This window comes from Pimephales promelas, chromosome 5 (assembly GCF_988280905.1).
Source record: "Pimephales promelas chromosome 5, fPimPro1.hap1.1, whole genome shotgun sequence".
Classification (NCBI taxonomy): domain Eukaryota; kingdom Metazoa; phylum Chordata; class Actinopteri; order Cypriniformes; family Leuciscidae; genus Pimephales; species Pimephales promelas.
This window is the reverse complement of record NC_142773.1, coordinates 1,597,928-1,610,574: the sequence shown is the minus strand read 5'-3', so window position 1 is coordinate 1,610,574 and position 12,647 is coordinate 1,597,928. Positions and strand designations below refer to the sequence as shown.

The 12,647-nt window shown below is 38.4% G+C and overlaps 1 protein-coding gene across 1 annotated transcript in view; it reads left to right on the top strand.

Moving 5' to 3' along the window:
• crhr2 (corticotropin releasing hormone receptor 2) overlaps window positions 1-6,962 on the top strand; it is a 70,074-nt gene extending 63,112 nt beyond the window's left edge. The window contains exons 11-12 of the mRNA XM_089130795.1: window positions 1,181-1,222; window positions 6,486-6,962. Coding sequence (XP_088986921.1) covers window positions 1,181-1,222; window positions 6,486-6,626 — 183 coding nt within the window. The 3' untranslated portion in view covers window positions 6,627-6,962. The remainder of the gene's footprint in view (window positions 1-1,180; window positions 1,223-6,485) is intronic.
• Window positions 6,963-12,647: the final 5,685 nt, after the last annotated feature.

The following is a 12,647-nucleotide window of genomic DNA, read 5'->3' as shown; positions in this document are numbered from 1 at the left end:
AATTACTAAATGACTAGTTAATAATGATGTGCACCATCAAGTAAAGTCATAACATAATGATACCTTTGCAAATCATTAGCTAATGATTAATTAAAGCAGACAACTGGAAGTTGAAGTGCATAGCTTTGACTGATTGTGGTAACTAACACATTAATTTACACTATTAGTTAATAAAATATGTTATTAAGGAATTAATACACAATGACACATTGAATTCATGTATTACTTAATCTATTAATCATATAGACTCTTTATTAGTTGCTGAAGCAGTAATCCTTAATTAATGGTTTAGTTCTTAATTAGTTATACATTAACTCATGATTATCTGTGTATTAGTTAAGCATGAATTAATGCATATTAGTGCACCCGTATTGTAAAGTGTTACCAAAAAACTCAATCAAATAATAATAAAAAACGTTAGGCTGTATCTTCAAACTAAAATTTGTAATTGCCATCACCACTACACATTTTTGCAGTTCAGTTTTCATTCCAGTTAATTTTTAGGAAAGTTTGTTAATAACCTTTGAATAATATAGCCTTAATTCCCTGTTTCTTTCTGTAGATTCGACATTTGAAGCATAGTGCTCACCATCTCTAAAACGCTTTATGTACTCTTTTGTGCAATGAATTTAAAATCTCTAGGGTGCTTGGTACTGTAATTGCAGTTTTATTTATTATTGTGTCAGTCATGTACACCTGAAAGAACTGTATAGATGTCAATATTGTTGGGGACCCATTATTGGGCTTATGTCAGTGGGTCTGGAGTCTTTTCCGTCTTCTGCGCTCATGAAACTTGTAAGTCGGTGTGAAAAAAGAAAATGTTTCCCCTGAGAACATTATTTCTCAGCAACCTTTGATGCAGTCAGTCCTCAGAAGTGGAGCTGACACCTGAGCAACAACATGTGCCAATTATTTTTGGATGGAGCTTTGTTCCTAAATGAGATTTATTTATTTATTTATTTACTGCAAGAAAAAACCTGTGGTACAAGACCCGCTGTCAAACTGGCACTTTACATACCGAACGAGGCCAAAAACATTACATTTTTGATGAGCAACAGACGTGTTTCTTGTGTCCATCATGGTGGCATTTCACATTTTTAATTTTATTGTTTGCCTTTGACAAAGTTAATTGAAGTGACAGTTTAACTGATGGTGTTTATGTTTTGTTTTTCTCTAACAGGGATTCTTTGTGTCGGTATTTTACTGCTTTCTTAATGGGGAGGTGAGTCAATGATGAGTATAATTTCATGGATGGACAGAAATGAAAGATGACTATAAATATGTAGGCCCTTTCCACAGCCGCATCACCCCTATCTGTTCTCTGACACCGAGTCTATTATTATGTGGGAGGCTATTTACTCTAACTCACTTACACACACACACCAAGACAAACAGAGCCATTTATCAGCACCCTGCACTCTCGTTTAATGGGGTCATGTTTAGCGTTCCTCTTCAGTATTACTTGACACATCTGTCATGTTTTTTATGTCCAAACAGAATAATTAATATCATTTGTGTGTAGATAAAAGTTGGCCCACATAGAATTGTGGAGGAAAATCTGTAGAGTTTAAATATATTTTACTACATTCATTATAATTTTTCCGTTTCACCAGCACGGGGAAGACTGAACTAAATCAAGAGTGCACATCAAACATAACGATAATTATTTCACATTAAAAGAGAAAACACAATGCTGAATCACAGCAATGAACAAAACAACTCTATAAAGTCCAAACGCATACACATTGAAAAAATACTATTGTAATATCATATTTGATATCACATTTTTTTTTAATTTTCCATGAAACGATGCGATCCGAGGAGGTTTGAGCGATCTCTCCGTCTCATAACACTGTTATCCTTCCAGCCTTAAGCAACAAAGGCACATGGAAGAGATGTAACATGTAGCCAAATAAATACACAAGTGTAATCCTGTAATCCCGAATTCTTAGTCTCAGGTATTTTCGATAAATATAACGACAATGGTTAGCATTTAGCATTGCATATAAATATATTTTGGCTTCAGACTTTGATCTCCATCGGATCGCAAAGAAAAAGTGAGTTTTGAGCTGAGAATTGTCTTTAATATATAAATAAAAGGGTCATTCCACCTCTGGAAAGATGAATGTGTATTTATAACGGGACATTTATGTAGAAGAGGAGCTTTCTAGACTGAGAAAAGCCAGAAAATGTATTTTTGGCTTATGTGGATGAAAGACAACAACTCCCAGAATGCACTTGCTTCGCTGCCCCATGACTCGCTGGCGGAGGTTGTTGAAGTGGGAATCTGCTGTGAGACGGTGTAATGAAGCGTGTGTGTGTCACTACATCCAACAACCGAACATTTTGACTTGCCCTCTCGTAACTTCTGCATCATTGGACTTGGACTACAAAATCGGAGCGAGAAATAATAATGGCGGATTGTCCTTATTTGGCAGTTCCTCTGCAAATACTGTGACGTAATTGTTCAAAATCTGAACAGGTTGCGAATATGGCCAAAACAGAATATAAAGATATAAACGAAGCACCTGAAGAGAATATTTTCAACTTTTCTGTACTTATACACACTCCAAATATACAACAAAATGCATTTAAGGGCTAAAAAAGTGGATTTAGCATGATGTGTCCCCTTTAAGACTTTAAGACGGAGCCCTAGAATTTAAGATGGTCTTGGTTATCTCAGAGGTTGCATACAGAAAGGAAGGTCAAAACCAAGCATTCGTCTAGATCTACTGTGTGTAAGGCGGTATTAGCCGACCTGAGAGTGCATAGACTAAGGAAAACCTGCTGCGTCTTTGGTGGCGTGAGATATGAGAGGTAAATAATTGCTGTGTGCCTTCATGAACAGATTTGCTGAACGGACCAATGGACAATCTGGTCCAACATAAGGAGCCCAACATCTCTTATGGGGCACCAGATGTTCTGAGTCATCAGCACACGATATAAGGCATGGTACCTGTTCTCCAAAAGATTAATATTATCTTTGTTCAAGATGAAAGTGTCAGAACAGACCAAACAGACTCTGAAGAATGGTAAATACACTTCGGCAGTTCGACACAAAACTCTGGGAACCGGACCTCCCTTTCAGGACCATGAAATCAGAAATGACCCTTGGAGGACTGAGGCTGAGAAGGCTTAGCTGTCGACCTCAAACTGTGTCATTACATTCCCCCCAACCATTCCCCCGGCACATAACTGTGCCAGTTTCATGTCTCTAAACAGAAAATAATTATAGAAAATCACAATAAATAATGGCCAACCATGCATTCATAAATACAGTGACGTTCACTCTAATCTGAGACTACTTGTTACAACAATAGACTACTAGTTTCTATTATTTTTTTGACACTGAACTGCCATGGGGACAAGTCTGTGCGAAACTACATTATTCAGCATGATTTCAGAATAGACTTAGTGTTTATTATTATTAAATCATCCTTTATTGTTATTGATATAATTTATTGACAAATGTTCTGAACTAATTAACTACACATTTGGTTATTCTTTTTTCTTTAGAACGTTATTTTACAGTCTAATGGTCTTTCTTTATATCTGATTTGTTATTTGGGTTAATTATTTGGATTTCTGTTATGACCCAAGGCAAGATGTAGATGATGTGCTTACACTCAAGATGATCCGTCATCTAGACTGTCAGCATCAAACCAAATCACATCAGTGCCATCTGTGACTCAGCTGTCATTCTCGGTTTGCCGTACATATTATAATGTTTTTAGAGGAAGGCAACAACATTCTCTCTCATGACTGACCAACTAAATGAATCAATTTTAGAATGAAAAGCCCCTAGCAATCATCCATCTCGTTTTATTGTTCTTTTTCTAAGCTCTTTTTCTTTTTCGATAGCTAAAAAATCAAGTCCTTTTGGCTTTATTATCCATTTCAATTTCAAATCTTGCACTTGAATGAAGACTGGGCTCTATTCTAGGACAAAAACGTTTTACAAATAGTTGTTGAGGGTTAAAACAATTCACTGTCATGTATATGCATTTAAATTCTTGTATTCTGAAAATTCCTGAATTGAATTCTTGTAGAAATAAAAAAAAGTGTCATCGTTGTCATCATCAAACTTATTCCGAAAATGTTAATATTAGATAATGCGTGAGAAGCAACATTCTGAGTAGAGTGAGCATGAAAGCCAAGATGTTAAGTGAAGCCAGGAGCCTCATAAAAAAGATAAATCACATTCTTAACCTATTTTGACATCATTTTTTGTAGCAGCAACACCCCTATTGTGGCCATCAAAGCAAGAAAACAACTGCATAAATGAATGTCACTTGCTCCTGCGGTCAACAAGGATGACGATCCCGGGTGGAGTCGACTGGTCGATGGGGAGATGTGGAGTGACAGGCTCTGCGACCCAATGCAGAGCCAGGGGATCCATTTTCAAAGATGGAGCCGGAGACCGAAAGATCCGCCCAGCAGAGTGGAGTAAACAGAGGAGGAGCCAAGGAACCAATGAACTAAGGAGCCAAGGAACCAAAGAGCCAAGAAACCAAGGAGCCAGGGAACCAATGAATCAGGGAGCCAATGAGCCAAGGAGCCAAAGAACCAAGAAGCCAAGGAACCAAGGAGCCAGGGAACCAATGAATCAGGGAGCCAATGAGCCAAGGAACCAAGAAGCCAATGAGCCAAGGAGCCAGGGAACCAATGAATCACGGAGCCAATGAGCCAAGGAGATAAGGAGCCAAGAAACCAAGGAGTCAAGGAACCAAGGAGTCAAGGCCCCAAGGAATCAAGGAGGCAAGCAGTCAAGGAACCAAGAAGCCAAGGAAACAGGGAGCCAACGAGCCAATGAACCAAGAAGCCAATAAACCAAGGAGCCAAGGAACCAAGAAGCCAATGAGCTAAGTAGCCAAAGTACCAGGGACCCAAGGAACCAAGGAGCCAAGGAGTCAAGGAACCAAGAAGCCAAAGAACCAAGGAGACAAGGAAACAGGGAGCCAATGAACCAAGAAGCCAATAAACCAAGGAGCCAAGGAACCAAGAAGCCAAGGAACCAAGAAGCCAATGAGCTAAGGAGCCAAGGAACCAGGGACCCAAGGAACCAAGGAGTCAAGGAACCAAGAAGCCAAAGAACCAAGGAGACAAGGAAACAGGGAGCCAATGAACCAAGAAGCCAATAAACCAAGGAGCCAAGGAACCAAGAAGCCAATGAGCTAAGGAGCCAAGGAACCAGGGACCCAAGGAACCAAGGAGCCAAGGAGTCAAGGAACCAAGAAGCCAAAGAACCAAGGAGACAAGGAACCAAGGAGACAAGGAACCAAGGACCCGAGGAACCAAGGAACCAAGGAGCCAAGAAAAAAAGGAGTCAAGGCACCAAGGAGACAAGTAAACAGGGAGCCAAGGAACAAAGGAGCCAATGAACCAAGGAGCCAAGGAACCAAGAAGCGAAGGAACCAAGGAGTCAAGGAACTGAATGGAGCTAGCTGAGACACTGGAGACTTGGAGCTGGGTGGGACCAGCAGCGACGGGAGATAGCTCACCCTCAACAGCAGGAGTATGGGCATGCTGTCATACTCCACTAGGATGCCCTCCTTGACAGGTGTTGTTGCCAGCTCTCACACCTGGTCAGAGTTGGGCATGTGTGTGTCGACTCTGCCTCTGGTTTGAACGCGGGCTGGGTGGGCTCAGGCTCTTAGTCAGTGATGGGCATGGCTGATGATAGGCTGGGCTCTGGGTCCAGTGTGGGGCTGGCGGTGACTTTGGGGCAATTCACATTTCACCAGCACCCACTCCAAGTATTCTGCAAAGTTCTCTCGAGGACCTGCAATGGGCATGCATATGGGGTGGTGATGGCGCAGTGGATAAGACACACGCCTTTGGTGTGAGAGTCCCGGGTTCGAATCCACTGTGAGACACCAATGTGACCCTGAGCAAGACCCTTAACCCCTAGTTGCTCCAGAGGCATGCGACCTCTAACATATATAGCAGTTGTACATTGCTTTGGATAAAAGCGTCAGCTAAATGAATAAATATAAATGTAAATGCATCCCTTGGACCACTTGTTGAGGGTGGTGTAATAAAAGACGTAGAGGGAGCATTGAGGGTCGTGATTGAGACACGCCAGATCAATGAAATCCCTCGAGGGAACGGGCAGATTGCAAGAATGTCCATCTTTTCTTTTAAATACGTATTTTTGGTTCGATGTTCTGTCTGTCACAGCCGAACCGTAATGAAAACGACACCGAAACAGAATGAGACCGTTTCAATTACGTCTAAGATTAGTTCTGATGCTAAAATAGGTCAATCCTGGAAGTGATTTTGGGCAAACCTGAGACATGCATCAGTATTGTTTTAGACAAGAGTGGTACGTGTTGTCCGATCATGAACACCATTGTTGTTCAGTGTTTTTATGATGGTGGACACATGAACACGTGATTCAGAAGATTCTTCTACCCAATCAGTACAGACGAATTCAAATGCCGAATTTAAAATACCATAAACTAATGCATATTTCCCCTTCATAGGTACGTTCTGCTGCCAGGAAGCGTTGGCATCGTTGGCAGGACCATCATGCACTGCGAGTCAGAGTGGCGAGGGCCATGTCCATCCCCACCTCCCCCACACGCATCAGCTTCCACAGCATCAAGCAGACCACGGCCGTCTGACGCTTCAGTCATTCAGACACACACGGGGACTGCACGCGGCACGAGAGACCAAATGATTGTTTGCCTTTCCGATGGTCATGGGTGTATCATCCAATAACCAGAGAATTTAATTTATATGACTGTAATGTTGACAATCTGCTCTGAATCAGCAGTTTTTGAACAGTATCGATGAACTGTTTCTTTTCACTTAGTAGTTTGTAATCATCCAGAACACTGTAGCATCTATCTATCTATCTATCTATCTATCTATCTATCTATCTATCTATCTATCTATCTATCTATCTATCTATCTATCTATCTATCTATCTATCTATCTATCTATCTATCTATCTATCTATCTATCTATCTATCTATCTATCTGTCTGTCTGTCTGTCTGAATGTTAGTAATTCAGGTTTTTTTAGGGGAGGGGATGGTGATCTATTTATTCCAACAAACAAGTCTTAATGTTTTAAAATAAAACAATCTCAGTCCAATTTCAGCCCACACTTGAGCATCTGAATCACACAACAGAGCTCCACAAAAAGATCTCCGCAGATCAACATAGGAAAACAACTGTCGGTTCTCACAGGCCAATACTCAGTTATATAAATCACATTTCGATTTGTTTTTCACGTTGTTAGAAAACTTTGAACATATGGGAACATCCTGTGATACCCTTTTTTCCTAGAGCTTGAAGGTGGTCACTCTTCAATGTCAAGTGCTCGCAGGAAATTGTTTATTTTCCGGAAAAAAAGAATTGCGCTTCACTACAAAAATTAAATTGGCGAGCCATTGAGCTGTGGCCCCAAGGTTGGCTGTCTGCAAGTGCGCCACAAGATTGCTTTCCGTAACCACAGTAATCCTTGATCCAGACAGGTAATCTTTATTTATCTGTCTTTTTTTGTTATGGCCATCCACTCTAATACAAAGGAACTGTAATTGGCATGGTTTAACTCTACAGGGTGGAGACCTAAGCATAAAGCAATCACATGCTCTCGTCCCTCCTGAGCTTGCAGAAGGACACTGAATCTCTGAAGACAAATCAGCATATGCCACTACATGCATGGGCTTGAGTTAGATTTCGGATTTGATCCAATGTCCACCAAACATATTTTCATTTAATGGGTAGGATATTTAGTCAAAGTGGAAATAAAACACCTATAAAAGGCTTCTTGGTATGGATCCCAGTACAACCAACATCGTCCTCATTCTCAAGAGACTTTCCCTTTAAAATCGCATCAAGATCTCAGAGCTAATGTCGTCAGATCTGGTCTTTGGCTGATGCATCTCACATAAAGCTGAGTATCCCTCGAGTGCTAACCTCAAAGATGCCATCAGGATCAGCCTGAGGTTCTCACATCCATAAATACAGGTTTTGAGCCTTTTGAAAGTAAGATTACTCATACAATGAGATATGATCTTAATAAACTCTCACTTACTGTAATAAAAACCCACGCTTTCAATCTCATCTCCACTAATAATAATAACAACAGTAACAAACGTTTTATACCAGTTTCCCAAACGCTTCCCCAATCCCCATTTGGTCGACAGATATCCAAGGGATTTTGATACATCAAACCTTTACGAAGATGTTGAATGGCCATCTATTTGCCAAACAAAATGTCTAGACTTAACTAAACTTGATAAATACGATTTAACAAGCAAAAATTTTCAGAGTTTGACCATTATGGAAATTGATATATTCGTACATAGAGACAAAACGAAGCTGTGTACCCTGAAAGGTGGCACTATAATAAGCAACTTTACGTTTTTGTTAATGGGATCGATAGAAGAGGGACATGTTTCTTCCAAAGGGACCACAGCTTAAGAAACTCATTCAGGTCTCAAAGATTCAAATCTGTGTAAATTCTTCAATAGATGAACTTGCAGCATTTAGAAATTCATTACAGTTTTATTCCATTTGCAAAGAAACCTATAATTACTAAAATACTTCGTTATGTACCAATATCTGTTATTGAAACATTGTCAAGTTGCAAGATGTACTTGAATGTATTACTGTTAAAAATGTGACGGAATTGAAAAGCAGGGTGTGTGTGTGTGAGAGAGAGAGAGAGAGAGAGAGAGAGAGAGAGAGAGAGAGAGAGAGAGAGAGAGAGAGTGTGTGTGTGTGTGTGTGTCCTCCAAACTTGTAAATAGAGTTTATATGAGGAAAGTATGTATTTTGTATTGATAGTTGTTTTAAAAGTATTTATCTGTTTAAAACAACGAAGTGTATTTATGATTATTATTAATAATAAAAAGAGAATTTTCAATCAATTATCAAGAGTGTACATTGATAAATGATTTACCTTTGAAAAAAAAACTAGTTGGGCAGAATAATTATGTGAATTATAATAGAGGGCTAACATTTCTCCTCATAATTAATATTGTATATTCGCCAAAGACAATAATATTCAATGTTCAGTTTGCTTTTTGTATTTCAGAATGTTTCATCACCAAGTTTTATGCTTGTTTGTGTGATTATTTTTTTTTAAACCAAATGCCTTAAAAGTTTGAAAGTGTGGATATGTAAACAATATACATTAAAGTTACATGATCGTGTTACTGCTCTGTTGAAATATAAAACATTGTGAAACCGCCCGAGTTCCTGCATTCATTCCTGATTTCATGTGGTGGTTCTTTGGGACCCTATATAAATATATATAAAAGTCACATGAGAAGACGAGGATTAAATCAGTTACAGACTCACTGAAACACACCATCCAAATATCACACGCTACATTAGACACAGCGGAGAATTCACACCAAATCCCATTTTCACAGTCTCACATTTTAAATAGGCAAGGCAAGGTTATTTACATAGCACATTTCATATGGTAATTCAAAGCGCTTCACAGAAAGAGATTAAAATAATCACAAAATAAAAGCAAGAACATTTATAAACAGTTATAAAATAAATTAAAAGAGACATATAATGAGTTAAAAGTGCCTTGCCTTGCCTACAATTTTACAATTACACATTTTGAAATCAATGCAATTGGGTCAAATTCACCAGCGATATTAATGCAGGTGTGCAAAATCTGAATAAAACAAATAAAAACATCATATCTATATTCTAGGATAGGATCTTAGGATAGCCAGAGGGTGCGTGTCAAGATATATAATTCAAATGCTGATTTCAAGTAATTTAAGCAGAGTTCTGTAACAATAAACAGATTTGAATGTATAAGAAGAGGACATTTGCATATGCCCGCCTCCAGAGGAAGACAATGACAAATATATTTACATCATCGCACCATTGATGTTCATTTGCTGAACGTCTGGTATTTGCCTACACTGGATGTGAGCTAGCATATAAAGTAAATAGAAGCCATTATAATGACTGACGCTGTCTACAGTGACAGGGACATTAGCCAATAATAACATTGGGCATTTACTGACCAGCCTTAAAGGGGTCATGAATTGAGAAATCAAATTTGGCTTGAGCTTTCGACACATAAGAAGTCATCATACCATAATAATATTAAAAACGAATAACTTCAGACAGAGGGTCAGAATATGTCACGTCAAGGTTACGGCAGGGTATCTAATCACCGCAGGTTTTATTTATTAAACACTAAATTAAAAAATCCAACACTTAGTATAAAACAATATACAAGAAACAGAACAACAATTTAACTGAGATGAGATTGGATCAAAGGAATAACTGAAAACAAGCCTAAGCAAAATTCTGCAAAGGGGCCAAACAAACAATATTTACCTGATAGAGAATTTTCTATAGAATATTAATATAACAAGTGAATTTTATTAAGTAAGTAAATATTAATGTAAACATAAATAAGAAGACAATAATAAATTACAACCCTTAGCTTTGGCTTTTGGGATTAAACAGCGCAGTCTCACCCCAAAAAGTCATATAACTGACGTTTTGGGACGTCTTTTGACCATACGTCAATATTCGCCTTTTTAGGGCCCCCTTAAACGTCGGTAGATGAGGTTATGGGATCCTAACTCTACCCCAGACCTAAACTTAACCCGTCACCTAACTGACGTTAAAGTTATGACGCTTTCTACCGACGTTTAAGGGTACCCTAAAAAGGCGAATATTGACGTATGGTCAAAAGACGTCCCAAAACGTCAGTTATATGACTTTTTGGGATGAGAATGTGTTGGATTAAAGGGTTAGTTCACCCAAAAATGAAAATTCTGTCAGTATTTACTCACCCTCATGTTGTTCCAAACCTCTATGTGTTTATTTGTTCTGCAAAGGAAGATATCTGGAAGAATGTTGTAATCAAACAGATCTCAATCCCCATTGACTACCATAGTAGGAGAAAAATACATACGTCAATGGGGAATGAGATCTGTTTGATTACAACATTCTTCCAAATATCTTGCTTTGTGTATATTCCTTTGATCTACTTTGTTCTTTTTATTGTATTTTTTAATGCACTATATCTGATGACGATAGGAATGTTGTTGGTGCAATGTTTATTGTATTGTGATTATTATACAGCACTTTGGTCGGCCAAAAGCCGGTGTTAAATGTGCTCTAGAAATAAACTAACTTGAACTTGAACTTGTATAAAATCAATGTCATGACCCCTTTAATATAGCTCAGATGTGCATCTCGGTAAAGTGGCGGCAAGAAAGAGAAATCATTTGAGAAACATGTCTGACAAACATACATTTAAGCAGGTTTGACTTCATATTGTAAAACTAAAAATGTATTTGACAACACTTGGTTAAATTGCTTGCAAAAGTGGTTCAGAAAAAATTCAAGAGATCACTTGATTTCTGTTGATTCAATCCATATGTGTCTATCAGCTGGAGTTGGAAACTATTTTAGTGCTAGAAGGACACTGCATTACCTGGGACTTGAGAGAATGACTTATCCTTGGTGACCCAAACATACTGCAAAAGCCTAACTGGCGTGGATTAAAACTCTAGTGGATTAACTATCCGAGTGGTTCAGCTGAGACCCAGACAACAGAGCAGCAGAAAATCAGCTTAATGACATCAGTGACATATGGGTGCAATTTTGTTAATATGACATACTCATTTTTGACTTAAAAATGTATTGTCAGTCTCGACGTGAAAAGAACCTGACATCTTCAAGGTTACATCCCACAGAAGCTCATTTGTTTATTTGTATTTCATTTTTTTTACACCTCAACAAGCAGACAGATAATCTCTCTATTGAAAACTCATTAATAATTGTGGAGTCTTTGCTGCTAAAGGCTCTCATATTCACATTTTGCTGTGAGTGCAACTCAATAGACTACAGTTCTATTGTTTACAGCATTTATGTGTGTTTTCATGCATATGATGCACATCTTGCTCTGACAAACACAAAAGAACGTTTATTCACTGTAATCCTTTGAGTCCTCTGGCAACGAGGGCTAAAAGGCAGACTGCATTTGCTCTAGCGTGATTTTATATCTAGTAAAGCAGAGAATTTAAAACTGTGGCATAAATCTGTGATGCTAATAATAATCCACTCTTGCCGTATACACTGCAGTCTTTAGATGCAAAGTCCAAAGACATTACTACATTTTTTGTCTGCACTGTCAAGTACTGTAAATCCAGGCCTTTGTTCATTTAATAGCATGTTTACGCCCTATTAAACTGGCCATGAACTTCTGGACACAACCATGAGGACACTTCTGTGCTTTGAGTCCTGTGCTGACTCTGATTAGAGATGCTAATGCTCTCTTAAATCATAAGCAACCACCGGAACAAGGAACTGTACTAATGCATAGACATACACACATCTCACATCTGATGTTTCTGTCGAGACTGATCCAACTGATATTATTAGACTTGTATTATAAAATGATCGTGTTTCACTTGAGTTTGATTTTGTAAAACTTTATATGACATGACATGGGGAAATGTCATGACTGCATAATGCTGGGAACATCATTTCTCACCAAGGACAACATTTGACATTTTGTAATATTTTGACAATACATCTAAAATGTTGAAACTAATTTGAGGCTCTGAATGCTACAAAACAATTTTGATTACACTGATGTCCTTTTATTTAATGTGTAAAACTAAGAGTTTTGAGCTTTTG